At 44.1% G+C, this 17,482-nt stretch overlaps 1 protein-coding gene across 3 annotated transcripts in view; it reads left to right on the forward strand.

The window, feature by feature from the left end:
* VRK1 (VRK serine/threonine kinase 1) overlaps positions 1-17,482 on the forward strand; it is a 52,665-nt gene that overhangs the window by 19,456 nt on the left and 15,727 nt on the right. For all 3 annotated transcript variants that reach the window (XM_077323625.1, XM_077323623.1, XM_077323624.1), the window contains 4 exons: positions 3,876-4,008; positions 4,442-4,562; positions 6,952-7,010; positions 8,219-8,397. In XM_077323625.1, coding sequence (XP_077179740.1) covers positions 3,876-4,008; positions 4,442-4,562; positions 6,952-7,010; positions 8,219-8,397 — 492 coding nt within the window. The remainder of the gene's footprint in view (positions 1-3,875; positions 4,009-4,441; positions 4,563-6,951; positions 7,011-8,218; positions 8,398-17,482) is intronic.

The raw sequence follows: 17,482 nt of genomic DNA on the forward strand, positions 1-17,482 counted from the left end.
AAGTAACTTTATCATTTTTAAAAGCCTTGAAGGACCAAGGGACTCGCAAGAGTCTTCTCCAGCACCAGAGTTCAAAAGCCTCAATTCTTTGACGCTCTGCCTTCCTTATGGTCCAACTTTCGCAGCCATACATTGCAACTGGGAAGACCATAGCCTTGACTAAACTCACTTTTGTTGGCAGGGTGATGTCTCTGCTTTTTAGGATGCTGTCTAGATTTGCCATAGCTTTCCTCCCCAGGAGCAAGTGTCTTTTAATTTCTTTGCTGCAGTCCCCATCTGCAGTGATCTTGGAGCCCAGGAAAATAAAATCTGTCACTATCTCCATTTCTTCCCCATCTGTTTGCCAGGAATTGAGAGGGCCGGATGCCATGATCTTTTTTTTCTTGATGTTGAGTTTCAAGCCAACTTTTGCACTCTCCTCCTTCACTCGCATCAACAGGCTCTTTAGTTCTTCTTTGCTTTCTGCCATTAGAGTGGTATCATCTGCATATCTGAGGTTGTTGATATTTCTCCCTGCAATCTTGATCTCAATTTGTGACTCCTCTAATCCCGCCTTTCTCATGATGTGCTCCGCATACAAATTAAATAGGCAAGGCGACAGTATACAGCCTTGCCGAACTCCTTTCTCAATTTTCAACCAGTGATTCCATGTTCAATTCTCACTGTTGCTTCTTGACCTGCATATAAATTTCTCAAGCAACAAATAAGATGCTCTGGTATTCCCATCTCTCTAAGAACTTGCCACAATTTGTTGTGCTCCACACAATCAAAGGCTTTAGCATAGTCAATGAAGCAGAAGTAGATGTTCTTCTGGAACTCCCTAGCTTTCTCCATGATCCAGCGTATGTTGGCAATTTGATCTCTAGTTCCTCTGCCTCTTTGAAATCCTGCCTGTACTTCTGGAAGTTCTCGGTTCTCGGTTAAAGAGTAACAGACTCTAATCTCAATAACTGGGTTTGATTCCTGATTCCTCCTCCATATGCAGCCAGTTGGGAGACTTTCATGAAGATGAGAGAAAGGATGAGAGGGAGAGAGACAGAGGGGGGAAGAAAGGAGGGAATTAAGGCATCAGTTCTGGAGAGAACAGCTGCTTTGGAGGGGAACTGGCCCTCATCCTCCAATCCGTGCAACAGTGTCTACACAGGTCCCTACCATACCCACATTTTTCAAGTCCAAGCAAGCTGTGGACATGTGGGCTGCCACCTTCCCACCCTCCACACCTTCCAAAGGTCCAGCCAGGAAGGCTGTGTGGGGGCGGGGAGTTGCCACCCCCCCCCCACATTTCCAAAAGGCTGCTCAGAGAAGGCCCAAGGAGGACTGCCCTCTTCCTCATGGGCCAGACAGCGAAGACTGTGGGGGGCGCTGCCTCCATCCTGGGCCCTCCCTCATATCTACCAAAGGCCAAGCTGGGTGGGGAAGGCCATGGAGAGCTGCCTCTTTCACACCTACCCCTACATCTCCCAAAGGCCAGGCTGTCTGGGGAAGTCCTTGGGGGAAGGGCTGCCTCTACCCACCCATAGCCATCTCCCAACAGGCAGACAGGGAAGGCCATGAGGTAGCTGGTTGCCTCTTTTCCACCCATTCCCATCTGCCAAAGGGCAAGCTGGGCAGAGATTAGTTCCCCAGGAGAAAAAGGCTACGTGGGAGGGAGGGAACTTTTTGGCTTTGGATCCCATGGAGGTGCAGGGATGTCAGGCTCCAGATTTATTTATTTATTATTTATTTATTATATTTATATTTCTCAAGATGGGAAACAAAGAGAAATGCTGGATGGCAGTAATTGCTAATAACAATAAACATCAAATAATTCATAACCTTGTCACAGTTGCTACCTTCAATAAAAATATTTAATTGATACCAAAATTTGCTGAAGAACTGAAAACCTTTCAGTCTGTATGTTCTTCAGTTCAGTTCAATATTAAAGTAAATCAAAAACAGTTGTATGTTACAATAAAACATGAAAACATTGGTCAGCAAAGAACTTACAGAAGGTTTCTCAAATACTGCCTCTATGTCAGCTTTTCTAAACCTTTTTACCCCCAAAGATATTCTTCAGCTTTGAGAAACACTAGAAGTGGATCTCCAAGTCCCAGCTGGAGGCTAGAATCCCTGCCACTATTCCAGGGATGCCAGCTTCCAGAATGAAAGCTCCTCTCCAGACTGCAGAGATCAGTTCCCCTGGAGGAAAGAGCTGTTTGGGACTGGAATGGGAGCTGTGTAGCACTCCTCTCCACCACACACAAACTTGCAAAGACAGCAAGAACACAGAAGACAAAAGCATTCTTCCCTTCTCAAAATGCAACCCTTACGAACCACACAATTACCTTTCCATGTAGAAAATACCTCAGTGTCTCCCTCCTTGGATTGCTCTTTGAAGCTATTGGCCAGAAGGTCCACATTTAAAGGAGAAGAATCCCATTACAGTGAATGAGCAAGCAAAAAAAGACATACCATCCTGCCGCAACAGCTGCTTCTGCCTTTGGTCTAACTACATCTCTTTTAGGCAATGGCAATTTGTTCAGCTTGGTGATTAAGAGCAGCAGCTTCTATATGTGAGCTGGATTTGATTTCCTGCTCCTCCACATGCTGGGTGACCTTGAGCTAGTCACAGTCCTGTCAGAAACTGTTAGATACTGTTCTCACAGAGCAGCTTCTTTCAGAGTTCTCTCAGCTTCACCTACTTCACAGGTTGTCAGTTGTGGGGAGAGGAAGAGAAAGCTATTATAAGCCACTCTGAGACCCCTTTGGGCAGTGATAAGCAGGGCAGAAAACCCAACTCTTCTTCTACTGGGTAGGTGCTACTGGGAAACAGTGTTTCCCACCTCCACATGTCCCCGGGTCCTCATGGTGCTTCTGTGCCTCATCTGCAGTTTCCCCATCTTCTATGTCATTGAACTCATATCTGCTTTGTTGTGATGGGCTTGGAAAGATTGCAGGAAGCCCAAGGTGGTATCCATACAGAAAGGGAAAGTATACAACTTCCCAGTCCCACCCACATCAGCATTATTTTCCCTTCTGCAATTGCCTGTGGTGGTTACCCTCAAAGTATTCCTCTCTTCGGAGATTGCAGATTGCAAACCTCACATGACTTACTCATGAGTAAATATTCTCAGAGCAGAGACTGTCAGGTGGCAGCTCACTTGTCCTCTGAAAGAAGCCAGGAGGGCAGGGCAACTTACTGGCAGTAGGACCTGCTCGGAGGCTGGCTCTTCCTCCACCCAGCAAACTTCTGAAACTGGCAGGAAGTTGGAATCGGAGAACTGACTAGTTATTAGCCTTTCCTGACTGAGAGCTCCCTCCTGATTTGGACTAAACTACCAGGGCGGGCTATTTCTAGTTGAGGGTCATCTCTTATCTCTTATGGGGGGAAATATTTCCAGGGGGGTGGGAATCAGGAAGGGAGTGAGTTATCTGCATGTAATTTGAGCTGATTGGCCCTCATTGGCAGAGTGCAATTTAAACTGATTGGCCTCATTGAGCTAATTTGTCCTCATTGGCAGAGTGCAATTTGAGCTAACTGGCCCTCATTGTCAGAGATCAATTTGAACTAATTGTTCCTCATTGGCAGAGTGCAATTTGAACTAATTGGCTCTCATTGGCAGAGTGCAATTTCAACTGATTTAGCCCTCATTGGCAGAGTGCTCTGTCTCTATTGGTGGCACATCCGCAGGGAGGGCCAATCAGGCAGTGGGTAAGCAGTCAGTTTGGGTTTTATAAGGTTTACTCATTATTATTGAAATGCATTAATTGATCAGTTTTTGATGTTACAATTAATGTTTAGGAAGATTCCTGAAAATTATAATGTACTGAAAACTACCAAAATATTACCTTTGAACTCTTGGAAGTAGCTTTAGATCCATTTGGAATTTTAATAGGTGTACTTGGTGGATTATGGCCTGGCGTATCGCTACTGTCCAGAAGGCACTCATAAGGATTACAAAGAAGATCCCAAGCGATGTCATGATGGAACCCTTGAATATACTAGTATTGATGCACACAAGGGGGTGGGTAAGTGGTTATTTTTTTCTTGTGCAGCATTTCTGAACATACTAGGTGTCTGTATCCCCCGTGTGCAGCTAAAGAAATCTTTGAATTCTGGCCATACTCTTCTCTAAACACAGTTAATTTTTGTACACTGATATAACTAGGCCTTCAGTAGCCTCTCCCTTTACTGATGGTACTAGAATCATGAATCAGACTTGAACCTTATCTGATAAAAGGTGTATTGTGAATATGCAAAACAGTAAATAATATGTATTTTTCAATACATGATACATTTTGTCAGATTCTTTGCACACCCATTGCTGTTCTTCCATGTCTATGATACAGCTGTCTTGTCACTAGTCACTAGTAAAAATATTGTAGCGTTAACTTTTATGTCTGGAACCTCAGAGGTCTATTCTAATTCATAATACCATGTGGTTTTTTGCTTGGTTTGTAGCTCCATCAAGGCGTGGTGACCTGCAAATTTTGGGTTATTGTATGATTTATTGGCTTAGTGGTCATCTGCCTTGGGAAGACAACCTGAAAGATCCCAGTTATGTCAGAGACTCAAAAATTAGGTAAGTCACCCTTTTAAAAAGAGGAGGAGAAAAGGAAGCTTGGCATATTCAGAATAGCCATTTTTCATTTTCCTTTAGGTGTTGAGATAAACTTGTGTCTTTCTGATACACATCTAGAATACTGATTTGACGGAGGCTCAACCTAATTTTTTAATTTACTGCTGGATTTTTTTGACTGCACCCTCCCTATAAGCGGGCTTGGAGTGGTTCACGACAATTATTAACATTTAAAACTATTACATAACAAAATAAATAAAGTAAAATTATTTTTTAAATTATTGTTTCTAAAATGCTAGGCCATTCTGCCATTGTGCCATTTTATTCAGATTGTGATAATCTTTCTGGTGATTTTCCATGCTGGGGGAACCTGCAGTGGGGGAAAAAATAGCAGCCTGGGGAAAAAGAAAGAAGGGAGGGGAGGCCTAATGTAGTTCTGATCTGAAATAGTCCTGGTCTCAACCATAGGCCTAGGGGGAGAAGGCTGTTTTACAGGCCCTGTGGAATCTTGTCTCCATTGGCTACTAATTTCACCAGGCCTCTGGTCAAGGCCAGGTGAATCTCTCTGGAGCCAGGAATCGTCAGCAAATTGGTGTTTGCTGAGTGCATGCGCCCGCCAGCACGCCGATGGCCTCCCCTCCCCCTCCCCTCTCCTCCCACTCTCCCCCACGGCACTGGCTGCTTCAGGCATGAACGTCCATTTTGGACGCCGAAGCGCCCAGCCCTAATACACACCCATTGAAAATCCCCATGCCATGATTAGGTGTCACGTACTATGTTCATTCTGCCTCTTCCCTTTCTGGATCTTGCATCGGCTTGCAAAAGAATTCTAATCTGATCAGAAATACTGTACTTAATTAACCAATTTTAATAATGTAATAGAGCCTCTTGTGGCGCAGAGTGGTAAGGCAGCCGTCTGAAAGCTTTGCCCATGAGGCTGGGAGTTCAATCCCAGCAGCCGGCTCAAGGTTGACTCAGCCTTCCATCCTTCCGAGGTCGGTAAAATGAGTACCCAGCTTGCTGGGGGGTAAGCAGTAATGACTGGGGAAGGCACTGGCAAACCACCCCGTATTGAGTCTGCCATGAAAACGCTAGAGGGCGTCACCCCAAGGGTCAGACATGACCCGGTGCTTGCACAGGGGATACCTTTACCTTTACCTTTTTAATAATGTAATATTGATTATTAATGTATTTTTTAAATTTAATATTTAATTTCCATTCTTCTGCATTTTAATCATCTTGTAAGCTGCCCAGAGCTCCCGAGCAAGGGCTGGGCATAAATATAAAAATAAAAAAAAAAAACCTTGGTTTAGCTTTCCACTGGCTTAGATGGGTTTAAAAGGGGGCTGGACTATCATTGGCTGTTAGCCATTATAGCCAAATGGGGTCTCCTTTTTCAGAGGTAGAAGGCCTCTGACTGTCTCAGGCTGTTACCTGCGGGCTTCCCTGTGGCCACTGCTAGAACAAGGGTGCCGAACTAGATGGCCCTTTGATCTAATAAAATGTGGCTATTTACTAAAATTTTCCTCCTTTCCTCATGTTTCAAGATAGCTTACAAACTCAGATTTAAAATACACACCATCCCCACCCCAATAAACCCCTTTCTCTCCCCAAAATGTTCTTCTTTGTTAGAGTGGCTGTGATGAGTCCATCAAAGTACTAAATCAGTGACCCACTTGGGCAAAACCTGGGGGGGGGAACTGTCTTAGCTTTCTTAAATTGTTACCTTCTGCGGCATATTTGTCAGCTTGCCTATCCTTGCAGCTTGGAAGTTCTTATTCCACAGTCCAACATGAACTGTTCCAGTTTATGCTACTGGTTTTTCAGTTTGATATATGGTTTGGTACATAGTTACCTGGGAGTAAAGGTATCCCCTGTACAAGCACTGCGTCATGTCTGACCCTTGGGGTGACGCCCTCTAGCGTTTTCATGGCAGACTCAATACAGGGTGGTTTGCCAGTGCCTTCCCCGTCATTACCGTTTACCCCCCAGCAAGCTGGGTACTCATTTTACCGACCTCGGAAGGATGGAAGGCTGAGCCAACCTTAGGCCGGCTGCTGGGATTGAACTCCCAGCCTCATGGGCAGACAGCTTCAGACAGCATTTCTGCTGCCTTACCCCTCTGCGCCACAAGAGGCTCCTTACCTGGGAGAATCATGACATAATCTTTCCATTTGTCCAAGGTTCTGATTATTCCCTGTTTTGACTGTGTTACTAAATGAAGTCATCTGCAGTAGAGAATGGGAGTTTATTATATATTGTGATGTAACTGAAGTCTGTAAAAGAGTGGCTCCATTTTTGCAACCATAGTTTGAAAGACAGCTAAATCCAGCAAAGAAACAAGCTTGTTGGTGTTCCAAATGTAAGTTAGTGCCTTGCTTTCTTCTGTCAGGTATACAGATGATATTGCAGAACTGATGAGAAAGTGCTTCACTGAAAAAGAAAAACCAGGTGGGAAGTACCAAATTAAATATTAGTCTGTAATAAAACACAGTTCTCTAACTATGTTAAGCTCTTTTGTTGTTGTTGTTGTTGCTAAAACAAAGATGGCTTTGTTTTGGAGATTTGAATACATGGTTCAAAAATTTCCAGGGATGCATTTGTCAAGAAGAACTAAAATGACAGCTTGAATAATGTGCCTAATATTTCTGTATTAGTACTTTTCCCTACTGCGTAGAACGTTTATAAAGTGGAAGTTTTCTTAAAACCGAGAGCTCTAAAAAACTAGCTTGCAGGACATTCCTTTTCTTAACAGTGAACAAAATCCACAGCATTTTAGGCAGTTCTCTCACTGACTTTAACAGACTTTGTTGGCCTTAAAGGTGCTATTGGACTCAATTTTTGTTGTGTTACTTCAGACCAACACAGCTACCCACTTGAATCTGCCTCACTTACCGTGGAGGCTCAGATCACAAAGGTAGCCCAGACGGCATTTTCCCATCTTTGCCAGGGACTGCTACTAGCACCCTACCTGTCCTCGGTACACCTGGCTACAGTGATCCATGCAACGGTCACTTCCAAATAAGAGCATTTGTTTCTGCAAACAAATTGCATTTTTTGTGCATGAAATATCAGTTTTGCTTTTGAGAAATTAGAAATCCCTATATTAGCTGGGTCTCGAAACCACATCTAGCTGGCAAAAGGATATTTCTCCTAAAAATTGATTTTGAAGAACAACCCAGGTTGACAGGGAGTACTGATAGAATAGGCTGCCTAAGGAGGTGGTCAGCTCCCTCTCACTGGCAGTCTTCAAGCAAAGGTTGGATACACACTTTTCTTGGATGCTTTAGGATGCTTTGGGCTGATCCTGCATTGAGCAGGGGGTTGGACTAGATGGCCTGTTTGACCCCTTCCAGTTCTATGATTCTGTGATTCTGTTGGGAAATGCTCTCTTCTTCCAGAAGCAAGGTTGCATGCTAAACACTTTAAAATGTCTTGTGGATGTGTGTGTGTGTGGGGGGGGGGAGTGGTGGTGGTGGTGTGTTAAGCTTTTCTTGCTTAAATTGTGGTATGGTTTTCTGGTTATCCATGTTTTGTAGAATAGCTATGATTGTGTGATATAACAATCACCACCGATGTTTAGCTGTTTCTAGATTTATCACGTAAGCTTATAATGTGCATGTTTGAATTGCTTAGATTTTTGTAATCATTTCCTTCAGGTGAAATAGCCAGGTACATGGAAAAAGCGATGACTTTGAACTATAATGAAACCCCCCCATATCAGCAGTTACGAGAAATACTCCTTGGTGGTCTCAAGGACATCGGTCAGAAGGACGATGGAGTATTGGACTTCGGCGTTTCTGAGAATGGAGACATTCCAGCAAAACCAGCACTTAAGGTCTTTATTTCTTATTTCAGATCCGTGTCTAATGATTCTTATTTCCAACTGAAGAATGAATGAGGGCTGATGGAAATAGGTGTCATACAGGTGCCATCAAAAGTGGAAGAGGAAGGGCAGAACAAATGAATACTTGAGACTACAGTCATATTTTACGAGCACATAGCTTGTTCAGTCTTACTGTCATTGGCTGGTATCCAAAGAGCTACTTTAGGCACGCCCCGGAGTTTGCACACATCCCACGGGAGTTTTTACTTTTGGGTAGAGACTTCCATGTCATATCATCAAGTGCTTTTGAAGCATCACTCTGTACAGCATTGGGGGCTAATGTCTAAGAAACATGTGTCCAAAGGGACTTTAGACCTCTAAAAGCTGGTTACTGGCCAGGATCCAAAAGAACCATATGCATCGGCCCTGACATTTGATGGGGAAAGAAAGTTTGAACTATGCAGGTAAATTTTTGTATGCATCAAGGACAGTAATAACGCAAGTAAAAGAATTGTTTAGCTGTAAAAACCTCGCAATGGTTATGACACTTACGAAGTAGTGTTAACAGGATATTTATAACGGTCTAGATCCTATCACACTATTCAGCCAAGTGCAGAGCCTTCTTGTGGCGTAAAGTTCTCTGGAAAGGTAGAACCCAAGTCATTGTAGGAGAAGTTGCAGAAGTGGATCTTGCTCACCTTCCCACAGCAGCCCTCTGAAAAGACATTGCTGAGGGTTGGGGGGCCCCTACCGAACAATGTGCCAGGTGGCCCCAGGGGGGCTGTAACAAGAATCAGGGAATTGGGAGGCCCCCCCTCTCTCTATTCTTGCATTTTCGTTTTATTTTCCAGAAGAATCTAATTACTGTATCCAAGAATTTCTTTGTGCACAACAATACAGTTGTTAGGATTAGTAATGAAACATTTCTTGTATTTATCCAATCAAACGCTGGCTTCCTGTTGTGCATTGTTAATGTGTTTGTGCAGAATTCACAGGTGTCCTGTGCTTTTGTATTCATATTAGAAAGAATAATTACATGCAATAGGATGCCTGTTTGATTGATTTGGCATACCCTCAATAACTGTTAGTGACCCTTCTCCCTGGATGCGGTGTGCCTGTGTTTATGTGTGTTTTTTTATTAAAATGTGTATATGTGTGAGTGGACATAAATTTCACATCCTGTTTTAGTGTTTTAAATATGTTAATTTGAAGTGTTTGAAGTTTGCCAACTTGGGGATTCTGTTTGGGTGGCAAAGTGGCATAGAAATATTTGAAATACTATGTAGCAACTTGGCATATGACTGGGGTGCCTAGCTGCATACTAGTGAGGTGCCTAGAATCATAGAGTTGGAAAGGGACCTCTTGGGTCATCTAGTCCAACCTCCTGCACTATGCAGGACATTCAAAACCCTATCACTCATCCACCAATGAATTTCATCCCATTGGTTCTGATCCGTCCCTCCGGGGCAAGAGAGAACGGTTACTGCTTAGTTACTATGTCTTGTGATATTGCACTACTGCAAAGTCCTTTTTACCTAATCCGGTGATCTTTCAGTGGCTTATCAGCCATATGTGGCTCTTCTGAACTCTCGTCTCCCGATATGTCCTGTGGCTGCTCATCTTGTTGTTTTTTAATGGACAAGGCCCTTGCTTAGTGGACCTTGTAGCTGGCAGGCAGCTTCCACTTTAAAACAGCTACTGCCTGGAAAATGGATAAGATGTGTCTCCCTGTGATAAAGCCCTCTTGGCAGGGATGGAAGCAAAGATGGCTCTTTTACTAGATGATATTTTGAAGGTGTAGACAAGCCTTTTCCAACTTTTTGACCATGGTGAACCCCCTGAAACATTAATCAGGCTTGGAGTAGCCCCAGAAGTGGCGTGACTGTGCAGAATTTGGTTGGGAAAGCATAGCATAGAATAGCAGCGCACACACCCACCATTCATTCATTCATTCATTCATTCATTCATTCATTCATTCATTCATTCATTCATTCATTCATTCATTCATTCATTCATTCATTCATTTATCTAGTTATCTAGTTATCTAGTTATCTAGTTATCTAGTTATCTAGTTATCTAGTTATCTAGTTATCTAGTTATCTAGTTATCTAGTTATCTAGTTATCTAGTTATTTCTCTCTCTCTCTGTCTCTCTCTCTCTCTGTCTCTCTCTCTCTCTCGGGAACCGGCTCGCGGCGGTTCACAATATTTCAATACAAATACAGTATGTTAAAAACCATTAAAATTCCCTATTAAACCCCCATAAAAAATGACTCGGTCACAATTATGGCGATTAAGAAAAAAACTATTCCCATACAGGCCAACTAGATGAGCAGAAGGGAGCGAATGGATAAGTGGGCATAAGGTGGAATAATCTGGGGAACCAGGCCAGTCTGATACTGATATATACTGATATAGCCCCCGAGCCACCTTAGATTTCTATACCGCTGTTCCCAATTGGCGCTTTACAATAATAAAAAGATAAAACACAATAAAACTCCCATAATTCCCTTAATTACATACTATTACAGCAAAAAGTCGGCAGGCAAAAAATCTCTAGCTGCTGAACTTCTTGTCCAACCAGGGGGCCAATTTCCTTGTTGACTTACTAGACTTACCTTAACTCCCACCCATTCAGGAAACCCTTCTGAGAAAGGGTTTCTGAGAAAGCTGCTTTAGACTGAATAAGACTGAGCTAACTCTACAATTTCCTGTTGAGCTAGATATCTGATAGCCATGGCCAAACTTTTACCATAAACTGTGTTGTTTTTATTTATTTTCCAAAACTTGACCCAATACTAATCTATCTTTGCTGGTGGTTTTCTTGTTGATTGTGTTTTGATTTATTGGTTTTTTAGCCAGTTACAACTTATGAGATTGAAGTCTTAAGCATCTTTGGTTAAACTTAGTTGCTCTGAAACAATGAGACAGACTTCCAGATCAGATTGTGGGAATTCCCCTAACTGGTACTTCAAACTTCCCCCTCCGCTCTGTGAATGAACAAGGGGGGTGGGATCACTTACAGACCATCATCTTAAATACTGTGCCTGAATCAAGAAATGTCCATAAGATTTAAACAGTGTTCTCAGCACTGAACATCTTTCAGGGGCAAGTGCTCTGATTTACAATCCAGTTAAATATCCACACTTTAGTTAATTGAACCAATTAATTTATTAATGCATTCAGCTCAACACTCTGTAGAATTGTTCATTTGGTTTATCTTGGCGTTTAACTTGCTGGGAATCCTGAAGCCAATCAGTCACTTGTTTTCTTATGATAGCTTGTCCAGGAAGGGAGAAAAAAAAATTACACGTAATGTAGATGAAACCATTTGAAAAACCTCTTTTCCTCTTTCTTGCTCTTCTTAGAATAAATGGCTTGTATATCACAGCTGCTCAGTGTAAAGAATTGAGATGGAGCTAGATCATTGAAAATCAAACCCGAAGAAATGATGTAGCAACTTAAGCTAAAAATGCTTTTCATGTATGCATTTCAGGGCAGGCATATATATATATATATAACCCTCATGAGGGCTGTAGTTATTTTGCACTTTTTAGAGAATCATTAACATAGTCTCTGTAATTGTTTTTATAAGTAAAGTGAATGCCAGTCTGCAGAAGTCAGATGGGTTGCTATCTGATATGTAGACATTTCCTTTTTATATAGGTGGGAGCTTGTAAATCGAAAAGCTTGAGGAAAAAATACATGTGGCATTACACTTATGTCCTTGGTCTCCCTCTTTTCAAGCTTTTAGGACTTATGACAACCAGATCTTTTAAATTGCAGTCATGCCATCATGTGAACTAGATCACACACACACACCCCGGAGATGAAAGCTAGAATCTCAAAAGGAGCCTGTTCATACACATATATAGGTAGGCAGAATGCACATGTATTTCTCACCTTTGCATTACATTCTTGGCTCATTAGTGTGTGTTTGACTGGCACGTAAAATGAAATTATGCCAGCTAAAAGACTATGTATGAAGAGGACTCTTGTCTTGACTGGGACGTAAAGTCTGATGCGATAGACAGGAATTGGGATTTTGTGTTTAGCTCAGCAATGATGTTACCACGTACATCTCTGTACGATTTAATTGTGCTGACCTCTGTTTACTTGAAAAGTTAAGCTTCCTGGTAGAAAATTCCTGGCATAAAAACACGGTGTCCTCTTTCTGATTACTAAACTCCTGTTAAAAATGACAATTCCAGTCAGTGCAACATAATTTGAGTCCGATGGCACCTTTAAGACCAACAAAGATTTATTCAGCGTGTGAGCTTTCAAGGGGCAGGCACACAAAAGCTCACACCTTGAATAAATCTTTGTTGGTCTTCAAGGTGCCATCGGACTCAACTGTTGTGCTACTTCTGACCAACACGGCTACCCTCTTGTTTCCAGATGGTGACTTTTTGTTGGCAGAGTTTAATCTTGTAAATCATCCAAATCCCCTCCCCCCACACACACTTTAAGCTGTAGTTTGCAACCATGGCTAGAAAGTGGGGTTGCAAACTGTGATGGAGCTGGGGGTGGGGGTTGTACCCTGTTTTTCTCTACCAGAAGGAGTCTCAAAGCTGCTTACAACCGGCTTCCCTTCTCTCCCCACCACAGACACCCTGTGAAGTAGGTGAGACCAAGGGAGCTCTGAGAGCTGTGACTAGCCCAAGGTCACCCAGCAAGCTGCATGTGGAGGAAGAGTGGGGACTCATACTTGGTTCTCCAGATTAGAGGCCGCAGCTCTTAATAACTACACCAAGCTGGCTCTCAGAAAATGTGGGAGAATGAATGTGAAGCAGGGGGAAAGGTGAATCTTGCACATCTATGGAATAGTTCGAAGACAGGACAGGCTTATGCCTGACCTTGAGACAGGAATCATTTACCACATTGTACTAAGGTCTCACAGCATCTAAAGAGTAAAGGATATTTATTTATTTAATTTATTTTATATACCGCCTTCCCTGAAGACTCAGGGTGGTTTACATCAGTGGTCCGCAACCTTCCGGTTGCCGCGGATCGCTGCTCCGGAGTGGCGGGAGAGGGCAGCCCGGGGCCCCGCGCACGCGCGGCAGCCCCGGCACAAACGCGCGTGCGCAGACTGCCGCACACGCGTGTTTGCGCGGCAGTCCGCGCATGCGCGTTTGCGCCACCGCCATGCCGGCGGCCGCGGCTCCCTCTCCCGGCCCCTCCAGGCCGCCAGCAAATCGGCCGCCAAAGTGGCCGATTAGCTTGTGGCTCGGCAAGCTTCTCTCTCCCCCCCCCTCCCGAAACAAGAAGCTTGCCAGGCCGCGAGCTAATCGGCCGCTTGGGTGGCCGATTTGCTCCCGGCCTGGCAAGCTTTTTGCTTCCGGGGGGGGGGGCGGAAGAGAGAGCTGCCGCCCGGCACCGGGCTGCGGCCCGCGGGTTGGGGACCACTGGTTTACATGAAACAGGAACGATACAATGAACTCAGTTTATAGTGATGTGGTAACAATAACAACAAGATAATGATAAGTAATAAACATTGTAGAAGAGTGGAATACTAGAAATATTGATTAACTCCTATTGAGGCCCAGTGGGTTGGGTGGATCTATAATGATTGTCATTGGAGGGAGGCTTGGGGGGCCAGTTGGAAACACTGGTTCGGATCGACCTCAGCCAAATGCCTAGTGGAAGAAGCTTTTAAAAGAAGAAGAAGAAGAAGAAGAGTTGTTTCTTATATGCCACTTTTCCCTACCCGGAGGAGGCTCAAAGCGGCTTACAATCACCTTCCCATTCCTCTCCCCACAACAGACACCCTGTGAGGTGGGTGAGGCTGAGAGAGCCCTGATATCACTGAGAACAGTGTTATCAATGCCATGGCAAGTGAGAACAGTTTTATCAATGCCATGCCATGGCAAGCCCAAGGTCACCCAGCTGGTTGCTGGACTGGAGTTCACGTCATCAGATACACGCTTTGAATCCTTAACGAGCTGGTATAATACCTATGCACATGGATCCAGAGCTATGATGTCTGAACTGGACAGGCAGGCAGCATAGAAATCTTTTAAATAACTAGTTGGGAAATTCTAAACCAGGGGTAGTCAAACTGCGGCCCTCCAGATGTCCATGGACTACAATTTCCAGGAGCCCTTGCCAGCATTCGCCAGCGAATGCTGGCAAGGGCTCCTGGGAATTGTAGTCCATGGACATCTGGAGGGCCGCAGTTTGACTACCCCTGTATCTAAACAGTAGCATCAAAAGACTGTGAAATGCAAGTGGTTACAGGATATAGGACTCAGATGCCTACACTGACCATTCACAGTATCCGTAGCTGCGGCCAGCACAGGCTCCCTAGCTCGAAGCTGACTTGCACTTGGGTGCATGTGCATAACAGAATGACCCGGCTTTCTGAAGTTGCAGCAACAGCTGCTCCCGGCTTAATTGAAATTCTCTCCCACTAGGAGACCTAAGTCTTCTGTGCTATAAATTTAAAGTGATTCTCGATTTGAGGCTTATTAATGAGACATTGTTCGCAACTTGGCTTGAATCTAATTCACTTTCATATGTAATGGATGATGTTACTGTAATATTTGCCTGGGCTCGCTTAGCGCCTGCCTGAAGAGAAGTTATCCTCGTAGCGCCGCTGCAAAAGCATCCATTATTGCTGCTGTAAACTACTCAAGTCACGGGACCTGTCCTAGTCTTGGTGATGAGTCCATTGATGGCACTCGATAGCTGCTAGGAAATATTTGGAGTGAAATAAATATGAATTAGTGATTCATAGTCTGCCTTGCACTCTGCATCAAACATGGGTGTTGTCTCTGTCAGAGAATGATGCCTGACTTCTCTTGCCATGTAACTCACCTGAATCAAGATTAAGAGAGCGCTTTTTTTTTATTGAATAAGCTTTTGAAACAAGATAAATGCCCCCTTTTTTTTTTTTTTTGCTTTGTACGTCTGTGTGTGTGTGTGTTGAATATGCTGGATATCTTGCTTTCACAATGAACCTTTTAAAAATCGCTCCTTGGCGCAGTCAGGAGAGGGAAGGCATTCATATCCTGTACACAAAAGCAAATACAGTAGTGAAATATTCCTCCTTAATTTTGGTCAGAATGAACAAAAGTGTCTGTGTTTATTCCTGCCTAATGCATCACAAATCTGCTGACATGCTAACCTTGGAGTCTTGGATGGCGTTAATCAGGCCTGTGCGCCGGCAGGAAAGATGTACCTAATGCACTCCATCAGTGCAGTTTGCATATGGAAGTTCTCACAGGGGAGCTGCCCTGTGCCAGCTGAGGGTTACCTGCCCACTGCAGTTATTGTATGTAATTATCGAACCAATCTGTTCAGCCCAGCAGGGTTTAGACGGTAATCATGAAGCAACACTTTGGAAAGATGTAATGCACTCTCCCCTTCTCTCGTCAGCTATGCAAGGTTGTAACCGCTCCGGCGGCTATTTCAGCAAAGCTATCCATTTCTCAAACTTAGGGCGGGGTAAAAAGGAAGATGGACTTCAGCCATTATTTGTATGCTCACGGGGTAAGATACGTGGCCCGTGTGTGTGCTCTGCAAAATGTGCCAGCTAATAAACGTTCACGGCAAAACAGAAAAAAAAGGAAAGCTTTGTGGATTAACAAGTTTGTCTATTCTGTGGCGTTTGGAAGTGCACAGAACCTGGCGGAGCTGTAGTCGTAGCCACTAGGGGAAAAAGTAACATAGAATCGTAGAATCATAGAGTTGGAAGGGATCTCCTGGGTCATCTAGTCCAACCCCCTGCACTATGCAGGACACTCACAACCCTATCGCTCATTCATTGTAACCTGCCACCCCCTTGAGCCTTCACAGAATCAGCTGCTCCGTCAGATGGCTTCCCAGCCTCTGTTTAAAAATCTCCAAAGATGGAGAACCCACCACCTCCCGAGGAAGCCTGTCCCACTGAGGAACCGCTCTAACTGTCAGGAACTTCTTCCGGATGTTTAGACGGAGTTTCTTTTGCATTAATTTCATGTTGCATGCTGATAACCAGATACAGCTATAGCTGAAAGGAGTTGGGGGGGGGGGGAAACAGACACAAAAACAGTCGAATAAAATGTATGTAAATAAATGCTAAATTTGGGTCCAGAAGCATGTAGAGAAGATCAAGATTTTCAGGGTATAATCTCTCGAGAGGAAAGGCTCCTTCATCAGCTGCCTGCTCTGGGTATCTGATAAAGGGAGTTATGACTCTCAAAAACTCATACCCCGAAAATCTAATGTCTAGGTGCCTGGCTGTTCAGCTGCAGACCATCATGGAAACAACCTGGAGAAATGTAACTTTATCAAGAGAAAGGAATCCTGATGAATTTACGATATATCTATCGATCCTTGCTTCCCTTTCTATTTTAGAATTGGTTGAATTCTGCAACAAAAACTTCTGAATCATAACTATCTCTTTAAAGCAGGGGTAGTCAAACTGTGGCCCTCCAGATGTCCATGGACTACAATTCCATGAGCCCCTGCCAGCAAATGCTGGCAGTGGCTCATGGGAATTGTAATCCATGGACATCTGGAGGGCCACAGTTTGACTACCCCTGCTTTAAAGAATATACAGAACTGATTTAACCTTAAACATATTTAATTTGATACATAGTGAATGGTTGTTGCAGCTTTGGAATTACTAGCAAAGGTGAGACTGGGAGCAGAGCTGTATGGGGCAGAGGGGCTGGAGCAGGGATGAGAACCAACTTCAAGGCTCAGATGCAATGGTCCTCCTTAATTTGTGTAGATTAGAAATTTAAATGAAACTCGAGAGACTGAGGAATGCCAAGAAGCATATCTTGTAAGTCCTACATTGGCAATTGTCCTAATACATCATTTAGATCAGTGGTCCCCAACCTTTTTATCACTGGGGACCAGTCAACACTTGACAATTTTACTGAGGCCTGGGTGGGTAGTCTTTTGCCGAGGGACATCGTCGCTGCCTGAGCCCCTGCTCCACTTGCTTTCCTGCTGGTGCCCCTGACTTCCCACCACCTGCTGGGGGGCACTGCCAGCAGCATCTGCACAATGCCATGCCGAGGGGGAGCCCCAGCCATGGAGGCCACCGGAGAACACCAAAGGCGAGCCAGCAGCAGAGTGGCAGGGCAGCCCCCGAGGCAGCAGCT

Source organism: Paroedura picta, chromosome 2 (assembly GCF_049243985.1).
Source record: "Paroedura picta isolate Pp20150507F chromosome 2, Ppicta_v3.0, whole genome shotgun sequence".
NCBI classification, from domain to species: Eukaryota; Metazoa; Chordata; class Lepidosauria; order Squamata; family Gekkonidae; genus Paroedura; species Paroedura picta.